Here is a 27,905-nt window from a genome sequence, read left to right on the forward strand (position 1 = left end):
TCTCGTTCATTATACGGACGTAAAGTGAATGGCAATAAAGCTCTCTGAATCTGAATCTGAATCTAATAAAAATTTAATCTCTCTGAGTAAGGACTAAGTTTGCTGCTGGTCCAAACTGATGTATTTAAAGTAACTTGAATTAAATCACATCAATCACTTAAAGCGCATCAAACTCAAATTTGTGTCTGAAGGTATTTCAGATATTTGAATTTCAGACGAAAAGACGAAATCCACAAAAATATGGTGTGGAATTTGTTGAAAAGTTACTCAGTAAAGTGTTTTTATTCTTAAATAAAGCTGGTCTCTGATCTTTTATATAGCCCTGAAGCCTTTTTTCTAATTTACCTGTATCTCTAAAAGTTATATGAAGTGTAGTGATCACGGAGCCCACGGATGAAAAACCAGAATAACTCTTTAATTTCAAAAAAGTTCATGGTTGTCAATCTGAAAGTCTATTAAAGCTGTTTTTTTTTCTATCTGACATTGTGGTGATATATCTCTTATCTGACAGCAGTGAAATGTGTGTGTCATAATCTTAAGCACACACACACACACACACACAGTACCCCATAAAACAAGAAACAGAAAAACTCCATAGAGAGTGCTACAAAATGACAAGCAGTCTAAGTAAGTAAGGAGGAACAGGCATACCTCTGACAATTAGGTCTGCTGCTGCTGAAACAGTGTCAACTTCAGTGTGTACCATGCACACATACTTCCCAGAATGCTTCAGTTGAATGTTCCTCACCATCAGGTCACCTGCAAATCCCTAATGACAGAGACACATACATGGAGAGGAAGAAAAACACAAAAAGCAGCAAAGTCACGAGAAGAAGTATGGAAAAGCCTTGGAAGACATCTTTTTTTTTCTCTCAGTCACAAACAGTGAATCCTCCACAAAGGAAGCTTGGAAGAATTCACCACAGGACTACTAGAAAAAAAAAATGACACCACAGTCGAGCAATACACATTAATTCAGTTTTACATTGTAAGGAAGGAGAATGGCTCTTGCCAGAATTGTCAGTTGCTTTTTTTTTTCACTTTACTGCCATGTCTACACACACACACACACACACACACACACAGATTTTTCAGAGGTTTCTTTTCTTTCTCAGAAAAATATAGCAATTCAGAAATCAGTCTCTTTGTGTAAAAAGCAAAGACAAGTTATACAGCTGTTGTGATTAGGCTCACTGTGGAAATGTCAGTGTTGTGCAGCAGCTTTGGTGGGCCTGGTGTGTTCAGCCACGGGGAGCATAAATCTTGTAATCACAAAAATTTAGGCTCCTTCCTTCAGGGAGAAATTGATTGATTTGCTCATACAGTGAGATCACCTCAGGGCAGGAGAAATGTCCTCCCTGTTTACAGGTTTTCTCCTCCTTTGTAGCACACAGTAAGATCTGCTGGCGTCTGTGAACATGGGCAAAAACCACCCTAAAACAAAAATACCCCCAGTGCTTTTATATTCTCATATGATCGGTTTGATCTTTACTTAAAGGAATGGTTTCACATTTTGGGAAAAACACCATTCTCACATCTGTGCGTTAAGGAGCTTGAGTCAAGAGGCAGTTAGCCTAGCTTAGCAAAAAGGCTGGCAGCAATTCAAAAATATCCTTAAAAAGCACCTCTATAGCCCACTAAAGAAGTGAAGAGTTGTTTTTTAAATCCGCAGAGAAGCTGAGGCGTTTAAAATGTTACATCAGCATTTTACAAAGCTTGGCGGCTTCAACCTGTAGCCTTATATTTAACAAACAGACCTAAGAGTGATTTTTTTTTGTGGAGAGCAGATGTTGCTGTTTAAGAGGGCAGTGGCATATCCTGACACACTGCTGCACATCAGCTCAAAGTAACACACAGTGTCCTGCTCCCAGCTCCACACTTAATGCAGTGATATGACAGTGGTATCGATCTCATCAAACTCTCAGCAAGAAAGCAAATTAACACATTTACCAAAATGTCAAGCTGTTCCTTTAAGACGAGCATTTCTGTTGTTCTGCTAGAAGACATACAGTCTATATCACACCACGACTAAACAAGCTTCTCTACCACTGAATGGCTGCAGTGGGATGTCTGGTTTTACTTTAGTCTTTACTGTAATCAGTATTTTTAATCCAGAGTTTGATAAAAAATGAGATTGTTGAGAAGCATGTAGGGAAATTCACACTGTTCTCAGCTCTATCACAGACTATCACAGACATAAACTGGCAGAAAAGCACAGCTCTCAGGAGCTTCAATATCCAAATGATGTAGGTCAAATTCAAATTCTTGACACCTTTTTTTTTTTTTTTTGCTTAATATCACCAAGCACGAGTGTCCACCCCCATTATACATACCCCTCCAATCATTTCAAAGTGCTCCTGCCTGCTGAAATCAATGGCTTTGCCGTTGAAAAACCACTTAAAAATGGGGCTCAGGGATGAATCACTGGACACCTCGCACGGCAACACGAGGCTCTGTCCCACAGTGGCGTCCAAACTCAAGGGTGGAACTATGATCTTGGTGGGTTCTACAGCATTATGGGAAAAGGAAAAGGCAGAATCATTTGTTACTGAATGTAGCACTGTATTTCTATAAAATCCAGCCAAATGAAAAAGGTAATAAAGCTTAATTTGCCCAGAATAGTGAGACAGATTCTGCTCTATCAGTGTAATTAAGTGACCATAATAACTTCACTTAGGCAGCGAATGCCTCCCATAACTCAGTAATGAATAATTAAACACACTGCAATCACAGTGTCAACTAGGAAGAAAAAAAGGACTCTCTCTCTATAATCATAATTATTTAAAAACCCAAATCTGAAAATGCTACAGCAGCTCTTTTTAAATTAAATGTTGGTGAGAAAATATTCCTCACTCACAGCCGTAGACGGTGACGGTTTGCCCCACTGCTACATGAACAATAACTCACAGCTGACAAAACCATGGATGACTTATACATCTGTCAAACCGCCGGGAACATAAAACGGCTATATATTTCATTATCAATTTCATGCTTGAGCTAGTATTTTTTTTTTCCTTTAACAAAAGTTTACACCCTTGGCTTGGAAGCTACAGTAGTGGAAAGTGTGGGAGAAAAAAAAAGAAATACCTTTAACCACCAGTGCTCCTGTGCTGCTGGATGTTCCAAAATGGTTCCTGGCCACACATGTGTACCTGCCTCCATCAGATTTGGAGATGTTGGTGATACGCAGAGTCCCATCCTCCATGATAGTCTGTCTGAGGAGAGTGACAAAACTGAAACAGCACATCATGAGTTCACATGTCTCATTCCCTTATCAATTCTTTAGCTGTTGATCACATGAAAAGTGATGATAAGAATCGAATGAACCACCTCCTGACTGAGATATGGTCTCATTTCTCAAGCATTTGAACTTATTTCCCCACCATTTCTTTCATTTTTGAATGAAGGTTGCAGAATCTGTTCCGAAAGTCTATTTTGTACGCCTCAGAAGATAACAATTATCTTAGCTGAAGCAGAACAGATTTGCTGTAGGGTCAGCATAGTATTGACAGCACAATAGCTTAAATGCACATATTAATTGGATACACAACAGGCCACCGGGGCCGAGCAGGACGGTGGGAGGAAGAGGGAGAGCAGAACTGAATGGGACCTTTACCTGCAGCCTTATCACTCTACAACACCTGGAGATAGTATCAACACACTGTAAGCTGTTTCTTAGAAAAGCAATAACATGCAGATGTTCATATAGAAGCATCTAACTTGAAAAAATGTCAAGCTGGTCTCACGGGAGAAATAAACTGGGAGTCTGACGAGAGCGCTTGAAAGAAACACGACTAAAACAACAGTTACACAGAGGAATGTTGACCTGGTTGTTGTACGGGTGTAACAGCTTGTGACTTACTTTCATACTACATCCCTTTGTTGTAAGATTTCTCTTGCTCTCTCTCTCTCTCTCTCTCTCTCTCTCTCTCTATATATATATATATATATATATATATATATACTATATATAGTTAATATAGATATATATATATAAAGAAATGTTTTCTTTGTTCATGCACTAACTCTAGTTAAAATACTTTTAGTTTCTCATACTTTCTGATATAAATCTCTCTGTCCTTCACCTTTTTTCAGCCCTGAGTCGTGTCTGCAGGTATTCCTTACAGGCTGCATATAGCCCCAACACCAAGCACCAATAATGTAAGGCAGCCTGTACCCTGAGAGACGACGCCGAAGGCTGAAAAGTCAAGAAAGTGCTTACCATGCCGCTTGTTGCTGTTCGTTAAGCCCTTTCTATTCCTGAGCGCACCTTTAATGACTGACAACGGCTCAGATGCGTGTGTCAACATTTTGATCAACTCGGCTCTCAGGACAATAAGAGGTCACTGTTCAGAGAAACTGAAGTTAGGAAATCAACAGGAGTGAGTGAAAATGAGGAGAGCTAAGATGGCATTGAAAAAAATTGAGAAAAACACAGCTCCCCCTACATCTTCAGTGGAAATTACACCCCTGTTTATAAAACTTCACATTTTAGCTTGGAATACTTCTTTTGGCGCCTTAGTTCTGAACAGACAAGTTGGAAAGCATGTAAACATATGCATAAATGAGGCAGATAATGCTCTCCTGTTGTGACCTTTGGATTCAGTAAATCAAACAGAAATACTGTGAGCAGCCAGCTCAAAAATCAAACAATTTCATATTGGCTCCCGAGAATAAATATGTATTCACTTGTGCTGAGCTGAGACCCAGAGAGCATGTCTGACACACGGGTGCTTTGCTCTGATTTATTGACAAAAATATCAAACGCTGAGTGATGGAGGCGCGCTGAGAACATGACCTGAGGGGCAATGAGCTGCAAAACAAATAGAAACCTAAAGAACTATCTGCTTTGTAGACAAACTCCGTTCCATGCTGTGAATTTCTATTCTTGTCTAAATGCGCTGCCTGGGTAATGCCTGGGTAATTTTTCTCCCTTTCTTCATGACCAGCCCATGGAAAATATGATAACTAATCAATCCCACTGGTCACATGTTGAGGCAGGTCCAGTGAGTTACAGAAAGTCTATGGAAAGCTGGCTGTATGTATTGATCCAAGCCTTAGCCTAAAAGAAAATGAGAAAAGAAAAAAAAAACAAAAGCAATATAGCAGCTATATACTTTAAAATTTATCTGAAACATAACCAGTGTGCAAATTAAAACTACAAAATTAGAGTCAGCATATGCCTTAGTGTTACATAAGTACAATAAAGGGTACTTTGGTCAGTTTGTCATGAATCTTTATCTCCTTTCTTTTTAGCCTCTAGAGCTTAGCCCATAATAAATGTGGAAAATGTGATGAAACCACTGCACTTCATATTTAGTCGAAAATCAGAGGCTGGTTACATCAGATGGAGGTTTTCCAAAGAGAAATAATAGCTCTTAGAAGACACAGGAGCTTTTTTAGTTGAGTGAGATAATCATAATCAACTGAGTGAGACTCCTTTTTATTATCCAGTTGGAGTCATTTTTAGTCACAAATTCTTTTATTTTTTAATTATTACATGTTTGTGATCATTCACTCGTATCTTGGCATTGAAATAAATGAGCATGAACTGTATGAACCAAAAGGATAATTACTGAAAACTTTGCTCAAGTCTCCTGCCAGCAAATTTATGTGAGCTACTAAAGTTTATCATCCTATATTCACTGATGTTAATGAATTCCCAGCATTCCTTTAAGATTCATCACAAGCATTTGCACGGAAGAAAGAAACTCGATAAAATATCCAGCGGCCTTGATAAAGCTATTAAAGCAGGGATTTTATCATTTGTAACTTGTGAAGCAAATTTCAGAATTTCAGTAGAAACTTTTTTAAATAGACTCCAACACTCAACTCTGTTTACTTGACAGTGGACTGAGAGTTCAGTTACCAGAGGACCAACTCTTTATACCAAAATGTTGCTGCAGTTAGGTAAAAAGTTTGTATCTTACCAATATAAAACTTTGCAGGAACCAACAACAAGGAGTCTTTTTTAAGTTTCATGAGAATGTACTTTCAGGTTGATGGGTTAAGTCTGAGAGACACATTTGATCCCCCGAGTTATTAAATGAAACGCTGAATCCCAGTTCTTCCACTGTAACACACTCGAAAACAGCGAAACACCATCCGGTGCCACGTGAAGCTGAACAGCTGAAGGCAATGATTATTCTTTAATTAGAGCAGCTAAAGAACAGGACTTTCTGGACATCTGGACCATTTTCATTTGAAATCAGCACATCTGATGCAGGGACGTAAGAGAGGAAAATAAAATACAGATGTAAATACAAACTTTTTAAATTAAAGATAATCAAAGCAGAAGCAATTGAAGAGGGGAAGTCAGGGTACCTGCAGTGGGAAGCTGGAGTCTTGAGGTGGAGAGTTAAAGGTATTAAACCTTTTGTTCAAGCTTCATCTTTGTATGTTACACCCCTAAAAGAAGGGAACTTCTTACTCTTCTGCTCTTTGACTAAATGTTCACTGTTGTTCACTTTACAGGCTCATTGGAACCGTGTATTAACATACAACCTAACTCAACATATGCCTTCTTGAAACCATATTACATTTACTTGCTAATGCACATCATTGTAAGTTGGATGGTAGAGATGTTTTAATGTTTTATGGCAAGATTCCCTGTGTTTTTTAAGCATGCACTTAGAACTGTTATGGTTTATACACACTGGACAAAAATGTTTTGACTCAGTAAACCCAGGATACAATGAAAAAAAAAGATAAGAAAAAGAAACCTTGCTGTTAAAATCAGATTTGGAGAGAGACAATTACGACAGGTATACGTTTCAGAAGCAACAATGTTCTTCACACAGACAGACTGAAATCAGACTGCACCGTTCTTCTTGTCTTCTTTATTTACAAGTCTCCCTAATGGAAAGTCGTTGTTAGTCACTAAAGTTGCTGCCTGAATGAAACAAGGAGGCAAAGCTGCCTGAGAAAACTGATGCTATTAGCTTAATTAAAGACATACATCCAACTGCATGTCTGATAATGTGTAGGTTTGATGCTTTAACACCACACTGGGAGGCCAGACTTGCTTTCAATCTCACAGCGCTGTAAGTGGACATAAACGTAAGTGGACTGTTGATGACCGTTAAATTGATGTGAAATTTCCAGGTAACTATTCGAGTCTCTTCAATTTTTTGGACCATGCAGTTACCCAGCCCAACCCTTGTTTTTTTCTGATCCTACATGAACATTTACCTCCCCTTCTCTTCCACCAAACATTTAATGAAAGCGGCTCTCACACTGTGTTTGAACTCTGCTGGTTGTTATTGTGTGTATTAGTCTCTCCCGACTGCACCGACAAACTGTTTCTTGTAGTTCGCAGGTGTTGCCTCAGACCTCAAATCATGACACGGTGTGGCCTGTCATGTAGCCTAAGGTTGGGTTTCACTGAAGGATCTAGTCAGATTGTTTTTCTCTGTGACTTTCGCACAAACAGGATGTCTGTTCTACATCCAGCACTTTGACTGCTTTGAAGAGCTGTGAAACCGTGGGCCGCCCGGAGCTTTGAAGATTCAAACTACTAAATCATATTGTGCTCCTGATATAAAAGTGATAGACTCGGGATCATGGCTTCACTTTTACATCCAGTGAAAAAGGCATCAGTCAAAGCTTCTGTTTGTCAGCAGAAAACCGACATCTATATCTATGAGGAGAGTACGGTGTCTATCTGAAAGAAAGAGTAAAAAAATAAAATAACTTTCTTCGACCAAGCAAGGCTGTTTCATGCAACCCTGACCTCCAAAGTCCCCTTGAGCAGAAACATAAATAACAATGAGTCCTAGAAATGAACATGATCGCAAGAATAAACCCTTTAACAGATGCCATCAGTGGCCTGAGCAGTGGTGCATACAGTACAATACCCTACCTCTTGCTGTCCTTCAGCAGTTCGCCCCCCTTCCACCATGAGATTGTGGCCCTGGGGGAAGCGTGGGGGCGGCACTCTAAGACCACCTCGCCCCCCCTCTGGATCACTGTGGACTTCTTCACGGGGCGCCGGGTGAAGTCAGGTGGGGAGGCTGAGGAACAGACCCATGTTAAGGCCATTTGTCTCGCTTTGCAGAGGGGCAACAGCTGTGCATCAGCCCAAATGTCAAGTGCATCACCAGCAATTACGGAAATTATATTTCAACACCAGACTGGCTTATTGTATGAAATAATTATGGAAATGAAAGAGCAAGGCCATGGCTCAGTGAGAAGCCAGTTCATCTTGTTTTTATTTATTTATTTATTTACCTTCAGATATGGAGCATTTTTATTCTACTAACAACACAATGCACATACATTGTATCTCCTACTTGTCTCTGGTTCAGTTAATGGTAAATGATACAGGGAAAACAAAGTGCTTACCTACAACCTTGAGCTCAGCACTGGCGTAGAGAGCTCCATGTTCATTCTCTGCCACACACTGATACATCCCAGAGTCCAGCAGACCAATCCTGGATATGGTCAGTGTACCAGCTTCCACATGGATCCTCCCCTGCAAATCAGGCCAGATGATAAATGTCAGATAACAGTTCACCAGTTTGTTCTTTTTTTGTTGCTGTTTGTATGTTTGTATATACCCTACTTCTTAAAGGGATTGTTGGAGTATGTATTGTCTGCATTTTATGTGTAAAATCTATTACTTTTTTTTTTTTAAATAAATCTTTGTTTTACTTATGCTGCCTTACCTCTGCTCTTAGTGGCTGACCGTTCTTCAACCATCTGTATGTAGGCCTTGGTTTACCGATGGCTTTACATTCCCACTGCAGATTAGCATCTATCGCCATATGAGCATCTTTCAGTGTCTGGACCCACTGCAGATGTTCAACATCTGCGAAGAAGACCAATGTACATGAATATTTCACAAAAATGCAGAAACTGTATTGCAGGTTTAAATCCAAAGAACCAAGAAGTTTATTGATATTTTACAATACAGAATTTGTGTGAGAAATCTTCTCAGTTTTCACTTTTTTCCCCCAAAATGGCAGCTTTTTTCCAGGGACCATGGGTGCTGACTCTTAAAATGATGTAAATTTCAGCCTTGCTTTGACAGCTGGACTGGTTTTGCAGTCTTCTGGTCAGATTGACAGACATGAAAGGCCACTGTGAATTTGCACTTCTTGTTTGATTCAATTTGCATTCACAGTCTGCGTGTAATTAGCTCCTGAATTACTAGGGCAGCAGCTCATTACACAGTTAGTGCCTGGGACTGACCTCAAGGTACATCGTGCAGTAGGCACAGTTCAGTGGGATTTGAGATAAACAAGTTCAGAAAAGAAATGAAAATTACTTATTAAATTACAATATGGCCTGACCTGTAGGCCTCCTCGTAATATTAAAGCAACAGGGGTGAATAGACTAAAAGACAAAAGAAAATATAACTCAAAGAAAAAAAACAGTCAGTAGAAACCCCACATTCAGAGGTGAGAAAACTGAGAGAGGAGTGGAAAAGAGAAGCAAGTCTGACAGGAGGGTGAGGATGAAGTGGATGCTGATGTCTCACAACAGTACTGACATAAATGTAACCAAATTCAAACCGTAAACATCTTAAAAACCAAAATACAAAAACAAACAAAAAACAGTTGCATATTACAGGGGTTTCATCATTCACTGATTGTTCAAGGTCACGTTTAATGAGTGCAAATCCATAAATACTGTTCTAAAACATAACAAGATGTTGTTCATTCATTTGTGTCATATTAGTGACCTGTTTTCTTTCTATGAATCTATTTCAGTAATGCAGCTCGTATTCATTTATTTAGTTTTGGTTAAATCATTCATTGGAGCTCTCTACATATTTCTGTGGTTTGTCTGTCCCACTATGGCCTAATTTTTCAACACAACTGCATTATTTACTCCAATTTATTACCCTTCAGAAGTACAGAATTATCCATGTGAAACCTGAATGCAGGATCAGCCACAACTTATCCATCTTGTTGCTCTCCTGACCTTAAATGAATAGAATAGACTATGCATTAAGAAGAGAAGTGCACTTTACAGGTGACAAACAGACAATGCATTTTTTTTTTTTAACATCAAAAGGCAGCAACTCTGTGGGTATTAAATTTGCACAAAGTGCAGTCAAGTGGGACACACATGTAAACATGTTGGGCTTATGTAGAATTATTTATAACATTATCATGGGGTGTGTTATGAGCGGGTAATGATCAAAGGCAATCACATATGCCCCTCTTATCTTATAGGTTTTAGTCAAGCCAAACAAGCTTGACTAGAGCATGTAAATGTAGCACTGCTGCATTAACATGTTCATTTTGTAAATGGTAAATGGAGTGCATTTATAAAGCTCTTTTCTAGTCTTTTTGACCACTCAAAGAACTTTTACACCCATTTACACAATCATACAGCTTTTTTTTTTTTTTTTTTTTTTTTTTTTTTTACTTAAGCTTACAACTTTTAACTCACACATTCACACACTGATGGGCACATCAGGTGAAATTTGGAGTTCAGTATCTTGCTCAAGGACACTTCGAGTGTAGTGGATGACCTGCTCTACCTCCTGAGCCGCAGCCACCCCGGCTTGTACATTGCTTGCACTGGGCGAAATTATGAAAAACTAAAAACAAGACAAGATGAACTGAGGGCAACTGGACTTTGTTATAGATCCTGAAGACGTAGATCTACCCACCAGTCAGCCCGAACTGACGAAGCCTCTTAGATACACTTAGAAACACTTTCAAGATCTACAACCAAGTCCAGTTGCCCTTGTTTCAACTCTTCTTGGATAACCATGACCTGGATGACTGAGAATTCACCAGCAATCATTGTATGTACTTGAAGCTTCGTCAGATAAACACAAACAAAATTCAAATAAAAGGAAGAATCTCAGTTCTCATCTGTCTTAGAACACCAAAAAAAAAAAAATGTATTTTCATAACAGGACAAACTTCTTTAAAAAATACTTATACTATTTCAGGACATTTAAGAGATTTGATCATTAGCATGACTGACAACCCTAAAATTACCATATGAGGAGATCTGTTATACTCTGTTTGATTCACAAAGATGTTACCAAGCAGTAAAAAGCTTAACTTTAACTTTAACACAAAGCTGATGCCACAAATTCTTTACGTGTCTCTTCTGTTCCAATCTGCTTGTACAGCTGGTTTGATTGAGGCCCAGTGTCTTGTTAAAGCCATCAAGACAACATTAGATCTAAAATGGTCAGAGCGATATCTGCTATGAATAGGTGTAACTCGCATCTATCCCTAAGTGCATTAAAGCAGGTTGTGAAATGCTTTTGATGCATCTGGTCCTGCGACTTGTTCCAGAAGGGCCAGAAAGGTTCATAGTGGAGGTGCACATCTGGTCCTGAACCGTTCACTCAGACAGGAGGTTGAGCAAATGCATGCTGGTCTGTTCTGGCTAAAAGTGGAGAAGATGCTGCTGTGTAGTCTCTAAAACTTCTTCAGTGGAATATGTTTTGTGAAACAGTCACATTTTATTTTGTCAAGAACAACTTTTACCAGGAACACACACTGTCAAGTGACAACGGATAAGTTGGCTCTGCAACAAACCTGAACTGTTTTGTAAAGGGCGTCCACAGAATGATTTACTATCAGAAGTTGAACGATTTCTCATGAGTCATAGATTCATTTGAGGCTATTGTGATTGATATAAGGATTATATACAGTAGTTTACAGTTTATATTTATATGTAAATACATGTAAATATCGATGTAGCTATGTAAATGCCTTGCATTTATTTTTTATTTATATATTAATCTTATTTTTTTCCTCATGGATCCCAGGAAGAGTAGCTGTTGCACTGATAACAGCTCATGACATGAACAAAAAATGAATCTTGGTGTAACCAAGGACCTTGGATGGTCACATCAATAATTTCAATAATCAAGTCTGGCTACTATCATCTCACAAGCATAGCAAGGATAGTTTACTAAGGATTCACATCTGTGCAGGACTTGTTTGACTCCATGTTTATATCTCCAACAGGTTTGACTTGTGTAATGGTCTTTCATAAGATTAAAAAAAAAATCTCATACAGTGCAGCTGCTGAGTCCTAAGTTTCAATTACTCATGTTTGTCTTTAGATCTCTCAGTAGCTTAGGACCAAAATATATCTCTTTTGTTTTTCCAAATGAATCGCCTCTGCCTCTAAAGTAGTAGTCTCTGAACAGAGTCCTAATTAAACATGGAGAAGCAGCATTTTCTTACTTTACTTTGCACCACAGAAGTGAAACAAACTTCCACAATTTATAGGACTTGACTGAACTGTGGGTATCTGTAAATCTGGGATAAAACCCTTTGTGTTTTTATCCTTTTAATTTCTTTTAAAATGATTTCTGTCTTTTGATACTGTGTTTTAATGTTTTCTACCTCACATCAAAAATTCTATGTAAAACCAAAAATCCTAAACCTAATATACAGACTGATATCCATCTAAACATGCACCACAGGAGACAGGAACACAGGAGATTCTCCCTCTTCTCTCCAGAGAAGACAGTTGTGAATATTTGCTGATGTAGACATTGCTTTCTTACAACATACAAATGACTCATTTCAAAGCTTGCAGTTTGACAGCTGGTTCCTTTTGATTTTATGGATGTGGCAGACTTATCCTGACATATGAAAAATGTTCTGTTTCAAGCCTTTGGGTTAAAAGAAGCATTCCGTCTGCTGGGGGAGATCTTTAACATCACGATCACAAAAAAGCTAATGAGCACAAATTAAATCCAGGTAGTCCTGGCACGATAAGGTTATTTCATATGAAAACAACTAGATTACTTTGGACAGAACAAATACTAAAGCACTTTAGATACTTTTACCAACAAATGCAAATGCCAAATAATCATTTAGTAAAGTGCCCGACATTAACTCACACTGATTAAAGAGAAGAATATCCACAAAGAGAGACAGGAAGCAAAAGTACACACGGCTCTTACTGTGGAATATAAGGTGCCCTCTGGCAATGTTTCGTCCTCTGCTGTTTTCGGCTACACACTCGTACACACCGGCATCCTCCGGGCGAAAGTATGGAATTTCCAGAACCCCACTGGAGTGATTGATTTTAATCTTGCCGGGGAGTGGATTTCCATCAGCTCTTCTCCATGAGATAGAAGGCACAGGGCTGCAGAGGTCACACACACAAGAGGTCACACAGGCCACATGCTCCATCTCACTCTGACCAGAAGGATGGCGGCTATGTTTGTCAGTCTGTTTGTTTTAATAAAGGACGTCTGGCCACTTCACAAATTTGACAATGCCGTGTGAGGGGTAGAGCTGCAGCCCGTGGTTCTGACACTCACTTTCCTAAGGCAAAGCACTCCAGCTTCACTGATGAGCCTTTAGAGACGTGAAGGGTTTCAGGAAACTGAACCTCGATCTTTGGCTCGTATTCACCCATGACCACTGCATGACATATAAAAGCAAATCACATCACTGGAAACACAAAACACGGACACGCAGTTTCCTGTTATTCATACTGGATGAAAGAGCCATGGTGCGGATGACACTGGCAGACAGTGAATGTGTGTATTGACGCTGTATACAACAGTGTTTGGCTTTGCAGATGGATGAGTTTGGATTACATATCTGCCTCAGCTCAAATCTGAAGTGGTTCACATAAATGGTCCTGATGGGGTTCAGTATGTGTGGCAAGCTCCTTGCTGTGTGTATGTGTGTGTGTGTGTTCCTGCATGCATTTCTGTCAGTGCAGGCTACATTTCTGGTTATTTAAATATGTGCCTTCATGCAGACAGAGAGGGTTTCTCGCATACATAACCCTGTATAGTTCAGAGGCTTTGGGATGGTGCATAAACCTTGCTCGTAAGCAAAAGCAAAAACAGTGTCACGCTCAAGACAAGCAATTTATCTCCTAGGCTCACCCTCCCACCGACAGTGTGTGTCAGTTCAGTGCGCAAGATAACCAGGAGGCAGCAGAGGCGAACTGAGGATGCTTACCGTCCCTCCGCACCACCACAGGGGTTGGGGAGCTGAACACTGTGGCATTGGTCATCATATTTCTCACCACACACGTGTAGTTCCCAGCGTCTGAGGCTTCAACTTTGGCTATGTACAAGTTGCCCGTCCTCTGAGAGATGAAACGCCGGGCGTCCTGTTGCAGGAAGCTGCGCTGTCCATTGAAAATCCATGAATATTTGATCTCTAAAAACAAATAAAGAATAGGTCATGAATTGTGGGTATCGAGACATAAAATAGATACACTTTCCAGTGACATTCCCAAAATGACCTGGACAGCAAGACCTGAAACAAATATATAGGGAAATATATTATTACAAATAGATATTCAATTTCTCTGCCAGAAATATGACTTCAAAGGATAAGGCTGGTGATATTCATATTTTTCTTTGTAAACAAATCCCATGAAAAGACCAAAACAATTGTTTAATTGATTCTACAAAGTACTGCCTGTGTAGCCAAACCCTGCTTATGTGAGGCCCAGCAAAGTAGCATTAGCTTCTTTACTTTGACAGAATTTGTGAGCAAGGTTTTAATGACAAGAAAGAGTTGATCAAATCGTTCAGGTTTTTGCCAACTCACTTCAAAACACATTCCTTCGACTAGGACCCAAAAGCTAATGGTCAACAAGGGTTTTACAGTTTATGAACAATAAAAGAGAGGGACTAGCAAAAATAGAACAACTAACACAAAGACAAAGGTTTAGAACATGGAAAACATATAAACTGATGAGCCAAAACATTATGACCACCTGTGCCTCATATGGCGCTGGTCCTCTGCGTGCCTCCAAAATATCTACAACAAGACCTCTGAAGATGTCCTGTGGCTCCAAGACGTTAGCAGCAGATCCTTTAAGTCTTGTAAGGTGAAAGGTGAAGCTGCCAGGGATCAGACTTGTTCCAGAACATCCCTCAACACCCTGTCGCCAGTTCATGGTCTGTCTCTCTTCAGGCCACTGTCGTTAGGCACTCACCACGGCTGACCAAGCGCACTCTGCGAGCCTCGCCGTTTCAGAGATGCTCAGATCCAGTCATCTGGCCGCAGTGGTTTGGCACTTGTCAAAGTCGCTCAGGTCTTTCCACCTGTCTACTTCTACCGCAGCCGAAACACTGACTACTGCTGATTTACCTTCGAATATATAACTGACTTTAACGTGCACTGATAATCATGGTCATAATGCTTTGGCTCATCTCTGTATCTTATTTCACTTGGTGTTATAGTAGGTGAGCCACGATGTTGAACAATGAACATTTCACTTTATTACAATGAACATGGGCACTGCACTTTATTTTGGCTCAATCACAATGAAATATTCATGAGCCCACAAAATGTAAGTGTATTAGTCCACAATTGAAACTAGTCCCCCACCCTAAATGCACTACTTAACTTTGAGCAACATTTGAAAAAATAAAAAATAAATAAAAAAACACAGTGCACAGCTGTTTAGGAAAATGATTTCACCTTATTTCACCAACTATATATTTGTGATCTATTTTTAAAGAGACGGGGTATTGATGTTAGAAAGTATTGAGAGATGGACTAAGGTCGAGTTCAGACAGACAACAGCGCTGTGAGAAATAATGCAGCCCCCTCGATCTTTTGAATTGGGCCGCTGTGTCGGCTCAGCTGGGGTGAGGACACAGAGGGCTCTGCCAAAAGAATACAGGGTCGTCCTGTATAGAAGCTGAACCTGGCCCAACCTTTGCAGCAGCACAATGCAATATCTTCAGGCGATCTTATATGTCCAAGAGTACAGGAGTACACAAAGAGAAAAATGATGTCTTGTCTTTAGGATAACTCTCCAGAACTGAAAACTCAGTGTTTTGGCATCTTATAAGCCTTTAAAATAATCAATAATCTATTGCTCAAACCTGCTTTTCAGGACTGTATTTCACTGTTTCACTGGGACCTGAAACAACACGTACTCACATTTTAATGTAAGGCTGTTTTCAGTCTGAAAGCCCAGTTTGACAGTATTGGTTTTGGTCTGTTCATGGGATTTGTTGAGTATAAGAGTAACATTGAATAACTCCTGCCTTATCTTTTAAGTATGAACCATGGCTGGTATCACAGTAAAGTCAAGCAAAGATGAATTCACAATGGATGTTGATGCTAATTTGCTTACTTTACTGGAGTCTGTATTTTAGGTTTTTATGGGAAATGAGAAAACAAGGAGGATTCATGTCAAAATAAAGTGTGGAAAGGAACGATAAAAATGTCAGTGTACAAGTGTAAAACACACACGGACAGAGAGAGAGAGAGAGAGAGAGAGAGAGAGTGAGAGAGAGAGACAGATGTCTGCAGGGATCGCAGAATGAACTTGGATATTAGTGCAGCCCTCTTGTAACAGATGCATGACATTCTGCAGTCAGCCCTTTTGACTGGGCAGACGTCAAAAAGTCCCCGCTCACCTCCTTGAGGGGAAACACTGAATTAAAATCATTACAGGGAAAGTCAGGGCAGAAACTGACAGACCTTTCATGATTAGGGACTATCAGAGACTAGGTCTGTTTAAGAGCTGCAGTCTCTGAGCAACAGAGGACTTGCAGGCACATAATCTCATGTCCTCTGACAGAGTTTAACTCTCAGCACGGCTCCTTTTAGACCACTTACCTATTGATTGCTCAAACAAGCTTTAGATGATTCCTGTTTTAATAAGGTGCATCACTATATTCCTCAAGTGGTGAATCAACAAGCATCAAAGAAGCCGTGATATAATTGTGGAATTTAAAAAACAAAACAAAACATTTTGCACCATTCTTCAGTTATAAAACACCTCAAGCTAGCATTGTCATGTAGTGCAAATCCCATCAAATGTGTGACTATGCTCTGTTTAAGAGGAAAAATAAAGAGATGGAGGCTTTTATAGAGGGAGTGAGGGAAAGCTGGAGGGTAAAATGCTAAAGTGTGGAATCCCACGTGGCCTCGGGATTCAGCTGGAAACAGAATCAGAGATAGGCTGGAACGCTGGCGTGAAATTGTGCTGGTGGGCACCGAATGGCTGCAGGAGTGCGGACCACTTTGAGGGTCTGCTAATCAGCAGCACACAGACACATGAGCCGACTCACAGCTGTGCCATGGGATAAATGCTTCCCCAGCCACAGCAGCCACCAGCAGCCTTTATTACCCACAGATAACCTGCCCACACTGAGGGGGAAAAAATGACAGTTGGGGAAGTGGAGCACTGGAGACTTTATAGATGACAGCATGGTCACAGATCATATGGGCGAGAAAAGTGAGCTCAAGGTTAAGAAGCGTGAGGTGACGAACTATAGATGTGAAGCCATGGGTCTGAGCAGGCAGAGCGGTGGCTGATCATAAAAAGTTCCCTGTCTGACAGATAAGGAGAAGTGAGTGGAAAACAGGGTGTCAGAGTTCGAAAAAGAAGAGCAGCAGAAAGAGAAGGTAGAAAAACAAAAGAGACACAGCACTGTTACAGGGAGATAATAAGCAGCAGAGTGAGGAACAATAAAGACTGCTGAGGCAAGCAGGAGTATGAAACTACAGCAGGCAATGCAGAAGAGTTAGGACAGAGCGCTGTACCTCCGTAATGGGGTGGAGGGCCGCAGAGCAGAACCACAGCTTGACCCTCTCTCACCGACACCGTGTTCCTTGACTTCTTGCTGAAGTTCTGCAGAACTGTTGAATATAAAATAAAATAAAATAAATAAATAAATAAAAATCTGCAACTCTTCAGGGTTTGACAGCTGTAATAACTTTTGCAGAGAGGTGACATCCAGGGAAGGGCATTTCATTCTGCAGAATATTTCCCTGTCTGTTCACATTGCTTACAAGTCAAAGCTTAGATTCCCCTGTTAATATCACGGTGTGTGTAGGAGATCAGACAGAGGGGGCACCAATCGAGCTTAAGAGATTACTTTCACCTTTAATTAAATGCTGCTGTGCGGTGTGAGAGAATAAACAGCTCGCAGACATATCAATCCCAAAGTCTTAGAAATACCAACCAGGTCCCAGGAGGGATCAAGCAAATATCAGCAGTGGTCAAATCAGAACTCACTTGATTAAAAATGCCCCCAAATGAAGACGCACACTACCACCCACATTCCTTCAGTGTTCCAGTCCTGCTACAGACCGGTGTGAAGAGGTAACACGGTCATCTCAGATATGGCAAGTTACATTAAATGAAAGAAGAAAAAGAGAAATTGGGAATTTGAAAATTTCCATTGAGTATCACCATGGACCTCTCTGAGAGACCAATTGTTGGTCTTTCAGCCTGTTACTGTTTTTTCTAATCTTCTATTACATGAAACTGAATATCTTTGGATTTTAGACTGTTGGTCTGACAAAATAAAATATTTAAGCTCTGGGAACTTGTGATGGACATTTTTCACAATTTTGTAATGTTTTACAGGTTACAAGTTAATGGAGCAGCTAATAATGAATATGGTCATTTAAAGAAGCCAGCTCTAAATTCAGTCACGCATAATATCACAACAAATCAAAGGGGGGGGGGGGGGGGCACAATTTTATGTCTGTAACAATAAACATTCAAAAACCAGAATAAACCGTCTACTCACATGCAAACTGGACTTTTGCCTCCCTGCTGACTACGGTCCCAAACGAGTTGGCGGCGATGCACTGATACACTCCTCCATGATTGATGACATGAGGGTTACTGATCAACAGGTTGCCCTCTACAAGACTGTAGTTAGGGTCTGACTCTGTGTTTATTTCTCTGCCATTTACTTTCCACCTGTAGATACAGTAGTAAAGATCGTCATCTAAACATCCCACAAGAACACATATGGCAAAAAATGTAACAGCTGTCCAACATCTAATGAATAACTACACTTCACACACTTACCTATAATGTGGAGGAGGGTTTCCCTTTGCTTTGCAGTTAATAAACACCTGCTTATCATCAGTGCTCAGTGGGAAAATACTGTCACTGGGCTCCTGGGTGAAGACAGGACCGTGGCGTGTATTCTCTGTGTGGAAAAAACACAATGGTGCATAGCAAGTGACACTGAATTAATGCAAAAATAAATCACTCAGCACTCAGGAAACTGTATATAAAGTCTACACCCATATAATTAGCTGCCACCGTGGCTCTCTGAGTGGGTTCTGCATTTAATAAACCCTCTTATACACATGTCACAAGGCAGATAATACACTGTGATGAGAGAGCAATTAACTAAAGATAACCCTGTAGCGTAGCAGCTAACTGGCATATTCCATGCAGTCTGCGACACACCAGTCCTGAAACTGTCTTTTGTTTTTGCGCCCTCATTCACAGTCAGAGCACTTGCATGCACAGAGGTCACTTAATTAGTGTAAATATCCAGATCAAGGTAACAGTTCAGTTAAAGCATGCACAGTAAATTGATTTTTCTAATAACACAGAATTCACAGAATTAACTTTTTTTTTTAAATTATTATCTTCACTTCTGTTTTCATTACTGTGGCACTGGAAGTGCAGTTACAGGAAATGGAAAAGGAAAAAAAAAGCAAACTTTAAACTCTGATAACATTCAAGGCTGGCCTCCACACAGGGGAACAGTGGACGTGCTAGTGGTGAACAGGGCTTTTTACCTTCTTCTGTCTTTTTCTTTTTTTGTGGGGGGGGGGGGGGGTCATTATGATCTTAATAGAAGTGGGATAACTTAGTTAAGGTGTTTACATGACAGCAGCAATAATTAGAGTATTGCCTTACTCTGATTTTAATTGAATTATTAGAGAGCCAGTAAAGCTGTTGCCTTTATGCATGTTGTTTGGGCACGTGTGCCTGCTCAGTGGAGCTTGTTGTTCTGGTTAGCTCCAGCCAGACTATCAATACACAGGAGTAATTAACCGATGTTGCACTAATTACTCCCGTGAAATCTTACATTTCTTCAATAGATGCACACTCACACTCACACTCACACACACACACACACACACACGCTACCGGTGTCCACCCCCCCTTTCCTCTGACACTGTGTGTCATACGCCAAGCTGCACACCAGCATCGCTCTTAAAAAGGTGTTCATTTCTCATTTGGTGTGAGAGGATGAAAGGCTTTTTACACGATTCTAACCTTGACTAGGACAAAGAGCTCTCCCTCCCTTATCATCATCATCATCATCATCCTAATGAGAGTGGGAGTCTTTGCCTCAGGTAAGGGCCTTGTTTCCCCAGTCTCTGAGTGAGGTGCTTCATTTTTACCCTGTCCTTTAAATTAAACAAATTAATGAACCTTTAATAGCTGGGCTGTTTCACCTGGGAAATGATAGGCTGGTTTGTGTGTATGCTACCCTATAAACACACCAACAGGACTGACCGCTAGCACACGTGATGCTGCTCACATACACATTACACTTAATTAGGTTTCATGGGAATGCATACGAATGTGAGCTCAATAGCGGGCATATGTATGTACAAGACAGAATGCAATGTCATATGCATAACCCTTCATTCTCTACTCTTGTGTTTGCTGACTTGAGATGAGATGCTCAAACAATGGAAATAGAAGGATAAATAACAACACAACAGACTCCACTCCATATGCTAATACATACATTTGAATGTATTTGTTTGCTGACTTGTAAATGGTCGGCTTGGTGTTCAGTATATCTGTCTAATGTGACTATCATGTAGGTATGTAGCTCATATTGGTTTTAGAGGACTGAAATCTAATGTTATTCTGCTTTTGTCTCAGCTGTAAGAGCATTCCATGGATCTGTGTTTCAGAGAGCGGCGCACAGAATGAATTAGCGTTAAGAAAAGAGTTAGTGTGGCTTTTGATAGTGCTTTTCCACATTTCATGTTAGTGGCAGTGGTTGGACATAAAGCAAGAAAATTGCATAATAAAACAGGAGCATAAAAAGACCAGAGAGAGTGAATTCTTTTTCCGACTGGTTTCTCTTTGATGTAAATCTAACAGTGAGTCAGGTTTATCAGAGCTCTGCTCTGAAAAGAACATTCATACTCTGGCTGCAGTTGACAATTGAGATCAAATGTCATTATAATAGTCTTATGGCACGAGGCAGTTTCTCTTTACCTTGTGACAACTTCATCCTGTTGTCACATAATAAAAACTGCACCACTAAATTTGGATGCCGGGCTCTGGGGTTCTTATTTGCCCTGAAATGCTTTGCTAAGCTCTTTAAAACTAAATTGGGATCCACGGATTGGGTCATGTTCTTTCCCATTTTTTACAAACTGCTTAAAGATACAAAAGCTACTAAAATGATGATCCCTTCTGAGACTATCATTCCCTTTCAGATGAAATGATAACCTAACCGTGCATGAGAAAGAAGCAAAACTCCCCCTGTGAGAGATGTATGCATATCAGGTGTGTCGTGTAAGGCGAATTGACTTGGCATCTCACCAGCCAGGCACTCTTTGAGTGACAGAAGGATTAACAGTTCCCATGGCAACAACATCTTCATTTTCCAAGGTCAAAGATTTTCCTTCTTCCCATCCAGTTGCCAGAGAGCAGAGAATATTTCTTGGGCAAACGTTCCTCTGTTTGGCTCTGGAAAAAAAAAGGAGGGCAAATGAGCACTGTGGAGATGAGGAGATGCAGTCTACATCAAGCCTTCTGGGAAAAAAAATAAAAAAATAAAAAAATAATAAGAATAAAATAAAACATGCTGGAACTTGTGGAAAATCGGTGAGACATTAATAATTCATTCATCCAAATAAGCATAGCCAAGATCCCATGCCAGAGGGCCAGCTAGCAGCTGGTACTGGGGAGCTGATATTTAGTGTATACATACTGCTGTTACACTATCTCCCAGGAGCAAGTAAAGCAAAAACAAAAATAAATAAATAAATAAAAACAACAACAACAACAACAACAACAAAAAAAACCAAAACAAAACAGGCTCACAGCAGCAGCAACAGATGAGCAGAGCATCCTGCCAAAGGTAATGTTAAGCTTTCGGAAAACTGTTGGTTCACCATATTTACTCAAGCAAATATGTGTGAAGTGTTAAGTGTATGGAACATACAGAATCACAGGGCATGCTAATGAACGAAGGCAAACCCACTGAACTGAAACCTCCAAAAAATAATCCATCTGTGGGCAAATCCAGGAACTATTGACACTGATTCATAAATTCAAGTACTTATACTTCGTTCAGCCTGATCAAGTAACATAACACAGTTCATGATGTTTTGGTGCAGTCTGTATTTCAACACATTTGAACTTCTGAGTTGAAAGCTTCTATAATCAAACAACTGCATGTAAGTCAAAAGAGATGCTAAGAATAATGAACCGACAGAGTTATCGCCTCTGCTCTGCAGTTCACCTCAGCTCTATGGAGCTTTACTGTTTGTTTAATATAATCATTTTTAAATTTAGCAATAACGCCAGCAACCGTATCTCACCAATTATCTACATGCAACAGAGTGTCAGTGTGCAAGCAACATAGGAACCATGTTTAATTATGTTACGGTTTAATTCTGTCTTTGCCTTACTTCTATGTGTGATAATCATGCTCTAAAATCTGCAACAAATGTTCCCATGATGCTTTGGGAGATCTAAACAATAAGTATAATGTTGCCATTCATTCATTAAGTTGCATGGTGTTATAAGTTATAAGTTATAAACTCTGGCAAAATTTGAATCATTTAAAATGTGGTGCATTAGCTATAGCTATTAGCAGTTCCTGTTTTCAGTGTAGACATGGAAACACAGACAACTATCACTGGACACTGAGGAAAACTTAAACCATGATGGTTCTCATGTTTCTCCTACAAAGATTTAGTTATAAAATCTTTATATATGAGTCTAAAAAGTTTTCCCATTTGAGACAGAATTTAACAATTGTTCACAAACACAGCAGCATTTTTCCTCATCCTTTCCTTTGCCCTCTTCTGTCTGAGTTCCTGTAGTAAATTGTTGCAGACAGATGGATGCAACAAAATGGGGCAAATTGCTAATCATGAAGGGAAGAAGGGAGAAAAGGGGATTATATGAATAGAGAGTGAAGTAGATTTATTTTGCTTTCCATTATTTATTCTAAGAAGGAACAATACTGAGCGTCCAAGCTTCATCTTGTCAGTCATCGTTATTGATTCGGTTTCCACTTTTTTTTGACTGTCTGCCCTTTTGTTTGTCATCCTGCCCACAGTCTTGTCATGTGTCTCAATCACATATGGAAGGGTTGATCAATAACGGGAGATTTAGTTGATATGTTTCCTGATGAGACTCACTAGGTTGATATATTTGCCTGTTCAGGAGAAAACCAATGAAGAAACTTTATCCATCTAACATTCTTCTGACCTACTTGGAGATGGGATGTTTTCTTCCTTCAGTAAACTATTTTGCCTTGTGCTATTCTCAGTCTCCTTCATAGTCAAATGTAATTATATGTTGATTAAGGTGCTGGACAAATACCGTAGGTGCTGTGTGAATGACACAAAGCCGCATATGGTAATTACAGTTAGATGCAAGGCTTTTATTATGGGCTCTGAGAAACTTTAAATCAATGTGAAATGTTTTCCAGACATTTTGTCAAAACGCCTATCTGCAATCAATACTGTTATAGGCCAGCACCTGTAAGTGATTCCAAATCAATATGTTTTAAAATTCAGACATGCTCGCCAAGCACCATGTGAGCAGAAGGAATCCAGTCAAATTATACTCATTTCAAAATACAGAAGAAAAAAAAGAGTTCTGCTTTCTTTTCATATGAAAAAGGATGAGGTTCTTCATATTGACAAAAATGATTTGCTATTAATGTCTTTGCCATTTTGAGGTAAAAGCATTTAATCCTCACCACAGCATGATCAGTGGATCTAACTGCACTATTTGACATAGAAAGTCCTGGTAATATTGTAATATCTACATTAATGCCTCATAACTCATTCATGCATGTGAATCGAAAACAGATCCTTTGCCAATAAATATGAGGATGCTCAGTGAGGAATTACAGCCATTGGTATTTAGAGGATTGTGAGGATATGGGAACCATTACAGTCCATTGCAGGAGGTTGAGGTTGTCTAACAAGCCCCTGCAGCCTTGAGTCATTAGCATACGTGCTCTGCCCAGTGATCGATGTTAATTTATGTTCGCTGCAGTCAGCTATCCACTTTCACTTTCAAGCTGATCAACTTTATTTCGTCTACTCGCAAACACGTCCCTCGTTCATTTAGCATTCAAAGTCAGACTTCAGGACCCTGATTGCATTTAGCCATAGACAGTAGCTATTATGCATAGTGCGGAAATGCAGAGGACACAATCCTGTAAGGTATATAAGAGAGGGAGCTGGCACTGTTCCCCTGTCAGATAGCACAACTCTGTTTTAATGATGCATAGGCCCTTGGCATCCTTGGGGAGGATGTGTTTCTTGGTCACAGTCCAGAAATTTAAAGTAGTTGCTTGTGATCCCCATGATTAATTTATATACCCTAGAAAAAATACAATGGTAATAATTCTTGTGCCCAGCGGAAGGTGGTCGCAGGTGTTGGAAATACCAAATGGGATGAGGCCAAGCTAATGGTGCCTGGAAGGGAAACTATCTGTCAGGGATAATCCCTAATACTGTAACACCCTGGCATAGATAATGTGCTTCCCCCGCCTGTCTCACCAGCCCGTGATATTGAGATAGCTGCAGAGAAATGATTAAACGAGGAATGGATATTGACACGGATAAATGTATGTATCTAGAGTGAACTACTGCCTGGTTTAATGCTTAGTGATGATTAGCTTGCCACTCTGGAATAGCCAAACTAGGCTAAGAAAAAAGGAGGGTGGAGGGTGTCCTGTGAACTCTGGTGAGCCATGTTCCACTTCATTACGCTCTGAGTAATTGGTGAAACACGTGACTGCAGAAATTAACTTCAGCAGCCTTGCAAGAGGTAATTAAGCCTTTTTTTTTCTTTCTTTCTTTTTTTTTTTTTGGAGCATACCATGATAAACATGGCATTCAGCCCCATAAAGACATCACCCTGACATCACATTATCATGGCTCAGAGAACCAACACTGAAAACATATAGCCTTACTCACGGGTAGAGATTTTTAAATAAACTAATACTCAAATTAAAATGTGTCTTGTCTGTACAGGCGTCAGTTCACAAATTGGTTTGATCACTAAAGGTGGAAGGACAGTAAATATCCAGAAAAGCCTCCTGATCTCAGATTACAGTCCATCTTAAATTCAGTCAGCCACCAGGGAGCGTGAGCAGTGCTGCAGACTGCCACTCATTGTGCAAGTGCATATTACACGCTGAGTAAGAGAAGGAGGAGAATATTGAAAGCTAACATCCTGTCAGTTCAATACAGACTCAGCAAACAGAACCTTACATGAAGTTCGGGCATTGGGAAGATCTTAGATGTGAGGTGAATACTTATAAATGTTCAAAGGAAGAAGATACAAAGAACCTCAGTGTTTTCCTTTTTTTTGTCAGCTTTTTCTTTTCAGAGGAGAGAGTCAGGTCAGGATTTATGATCAGCTTCTGCGTCGCACAGGCTGTAAATTTCATTTTCACTTTTCAGACACAGAGGGTTACACGTTTTAAGTGCTCTCCTTTAAGACTTGGGTTTCTGTATTTCCTCCCGTGAAAATGCTTTCTCATAAAAACAATAAGATCAGTGGGTTGGATGTATTGGCTGATATTAACTTATTTCAGATAGATCAGAAGGAGGATGTGAACCCTTTGGAGTGATTTGGTTTTCTGCATTAATTGCAAATAAAATGTGATTTGATCTTCATCTGAGTCACAGCTATAGACAAACACAATGTGCTTAAGATAATAACACAAACAATTATAATTGTTTTGTCTTTATTGAACACACCAGTTAAACATTCACAGTGCTGGTGGAAAAAGTAAGTGAACCTTTGTATTTAATAACTGGTCAAACATCCAGCAATAACCTTTAACAAGAGCTTCCAGTAGCTGAGGACCGAACCTGCACAACATATAAGAGGAATTTTGGACCATTCTTCCTGCAGAGCTGCCTCACCTCAGACATGTTCTGAGGGCGTCTGGTGTGAACAGCTCTCTGAGCTCAATCCACAGCATCTCTGCTGGATTAAGGTCAAGGCTTCGTCTCCAAAAGGTGAATTTTCTGTGTTCGAAGTCATTTTGTAGTAGATTTACTTCGATCTTTAGGGTCACTCTCTTGCTGCATAACCCAACTTCTACTGAGCTTCAGCTGGCAGACAGCCACCCTCACATTATCCTGTAAGATATCTTGATAAACCTGGGAATTAATTTCCCCCCTCGATGATGGCGAGCTGTCCAGGCCCACAGCCAGCAAACCCAAAAAGACCCAAATTACGATGCTCCCTCCACTGTACTTCATCACTGGGATGAGGTTTGCATGTGGGTATGCAGTGCCCTTTTTACACCATATGAAGTGCTGTGTGTTGTTCTCAGACACTTCAACCATAGTTTTGTCAAGTCCACTAAACATTTTCACAGTAGGGCTGTGGAGAGTCAAGCTGCTCTTTGGCAAACTTCAGGTGCACAGTGATGTTTTTTTGGAGAGCAGAAGCATCGTCTGTGGTGTCTTGTCACGGACACCATGCTCCATGCAACCAGGAAATATGATTTGCATACGGTAGACTAACAAACAGAGATGTTAACAAGCTCCAATGATTCTTTTAAGCCCTTATCTGTTACTCTGGGCTTCTTTTTTCCCCCACTAAACATTTTGTGTTGTGTTTTTGGAGTCGAGAGGTTCGTGTGTTTTTTTTTTCAACCTGCATGGTGAATGTTTGGATGATGCATTCAATTTGGACAAGACCAACACAATGATTTTGTTATTAGTTTGAATAGACTGTGTTTGATTGTAATTGTAACTTAAATGAAGACCTGACCATGTTTTAAAACAAATTTATACATAAATGCAGACGACTCCAAGGGGTTCACTTGCTTTTTCTTGCCACTGTTTGTCAGTTGAAAATGATCAAGAAACAGCAGATCAGCAAAACAGGAGTTATGTTGAAACTGTTGCTCTCCATTACAACATCTTTTATTTATTTAGCTTAACAAGGCTGCCCATGCTACCTATCTAGATGGCTAACTAGCTAGGTGAGGTTGTGAGCTTGGTTTATTACACAGCATTAAAGGGGAAGCCATTCATTTACAGTTTATTCATTTGATTAATTAAAAACCTGTTGTTTTGAATTAGCTGACAATACCTGTCTGATGGCATATTTTACACTAATAACTTTAACTCTGCTACATACTTAAATACTGGATGCTTTTATGCAGGGCACATTATATACAATGATCAGGAGCATACTGCATCAGAGCATACGGCATGTAATCACTGACCTCAATAACCAACAATCAATTGTCAATTAATAGAACGCAACACACACATCTATCTGCCCACACACACACACACATTTCAAGGAAGAGATCACTATATATTGCCACAGCTCCTCTACCTGGAAAAACAGCTATGGTCACAGTCATTTATAGCATGTAATAAATCACAAAGCCCAACAGACAAGCATGTTTCCCACTGATGGAGTACTCACAGAGTAAGTGGAATCTGCCCGCTCTTCCTCCACAGCCAAGACACAATCAGCCCTTTGGCCAGCTAAGAGAGAGAGAGAGAGAGAGAGAGAGAGAGAAACCCGAAAGAGAGAAACAGAGAGAGGAATGAAAAAAAAAAAACAGGGGGAGTATTGAGAGTCTTTGTAACAATAATCTAGACATGAAGCTTGAAACAGTCAGAGTTTAGGTAGTCTGTAGTAGGAAGGACACAATCTGCAAGGCTTTGGGTTGCTCCTTCAAAACTCCATAGTATTATAGCAACTAAATGGAGTATTTGGGCACATTCAATCAACATTAAAACATCAGACAGACTCACTACTTCTTTGTTGGAACAGACTCCACTGCTGCATTATTTTTCTGAAAAACACCTACACTATAATCCTACAATATTTATATATACTGTATCTGGATTATAAATTATATAGTATATAGTAGATATATTACACTCGGGTTGCCATTGTATCAGTTACTTGCTCTTGTCCTCTGCACTTGTTCCAAGGACAGACAC

At 39.9% G+C, this 27,905-nt stretch overlaps 1 protein-coding gene across 1 annotated transcript in view; it reads right to left on the minus strand.

Moving 5' to 3' along the window:
- Window positions 1–27,442, minus strand: part of LOC121179096 (contactin-4) — a 45,894-nt gene extending 18,452 nt beyond the window's left edge. Inside the window, exons 1-14 of the mRNA XM_041033719.1 lie at window positions 27,379–27,442; window positions 21,265–21,411; window positions 18,760–18,883; window positions 18,473–18,648; window positions 17,478–17,573; window positions 13,917–14,120; window positions 13,262–13,364; window positions 12,899–13,083; window positions 8,667–8,809; window positions 8,344–8,473; window positions 7,862–8,012; window positions 3,088–3,215; window positions 2,334–2,506; window positions 652–769 (exon numbers count right to left, since the gene is read on the minus strand). Coding sequence (XP_040889653.1) covers window positions 652–769; window positions 2,334–2,506; window positions 3,088–3,215; window positions 7,862–8,012; window positions 8,344–8,473; window positions 8,667–8,809; window positions 12,899–13,083; window positions 13,262–13,364; window positions 13,917–14,120; window positions 17,478–17,573; window positions 18,473–18,648; window positions 18,760–18,883; window positions 21,265–21,325 — 1,792 coding nt within the window. The 5' untranslated portion in view covers window positions 21,326–21,411; window positions 27,379–27,442. The remainder of the gene's footprint in view (window positions 1–651; window positions 770–2,333; window positions 2,507–3,087; window positions 3,216–7,861; window positions 8,013–8,343; window positions 8,474–8,666; window positions 8,810–12,898; window positions 13,084–13,261; window positions 13,365–13,916; window positions 14,121–17,477; window positions 17,574–18,472; window positions 18,649–18,759; window positions 18,884–21,264; window positions 21,412–27,378) is intronic.
- Between the last annotated feature and the right edge of the window lie 463 nt (window positions 27,443–27,905).

Source organism: Toxotes jaculatrix, chromosome 3 (assembly GCF_017976425.1).
Source record: "Toxotes jaculatrix isolate fToxJac2 chromosome 3, fToxJac2.pri, whole genome shotgun sequence".
NCBI classification, from domain to species: Eukaryota; Metazoa; Chordata; class Actinopteri; family Toxotidae; genus Toxotes; species Toxotes jaculatrix.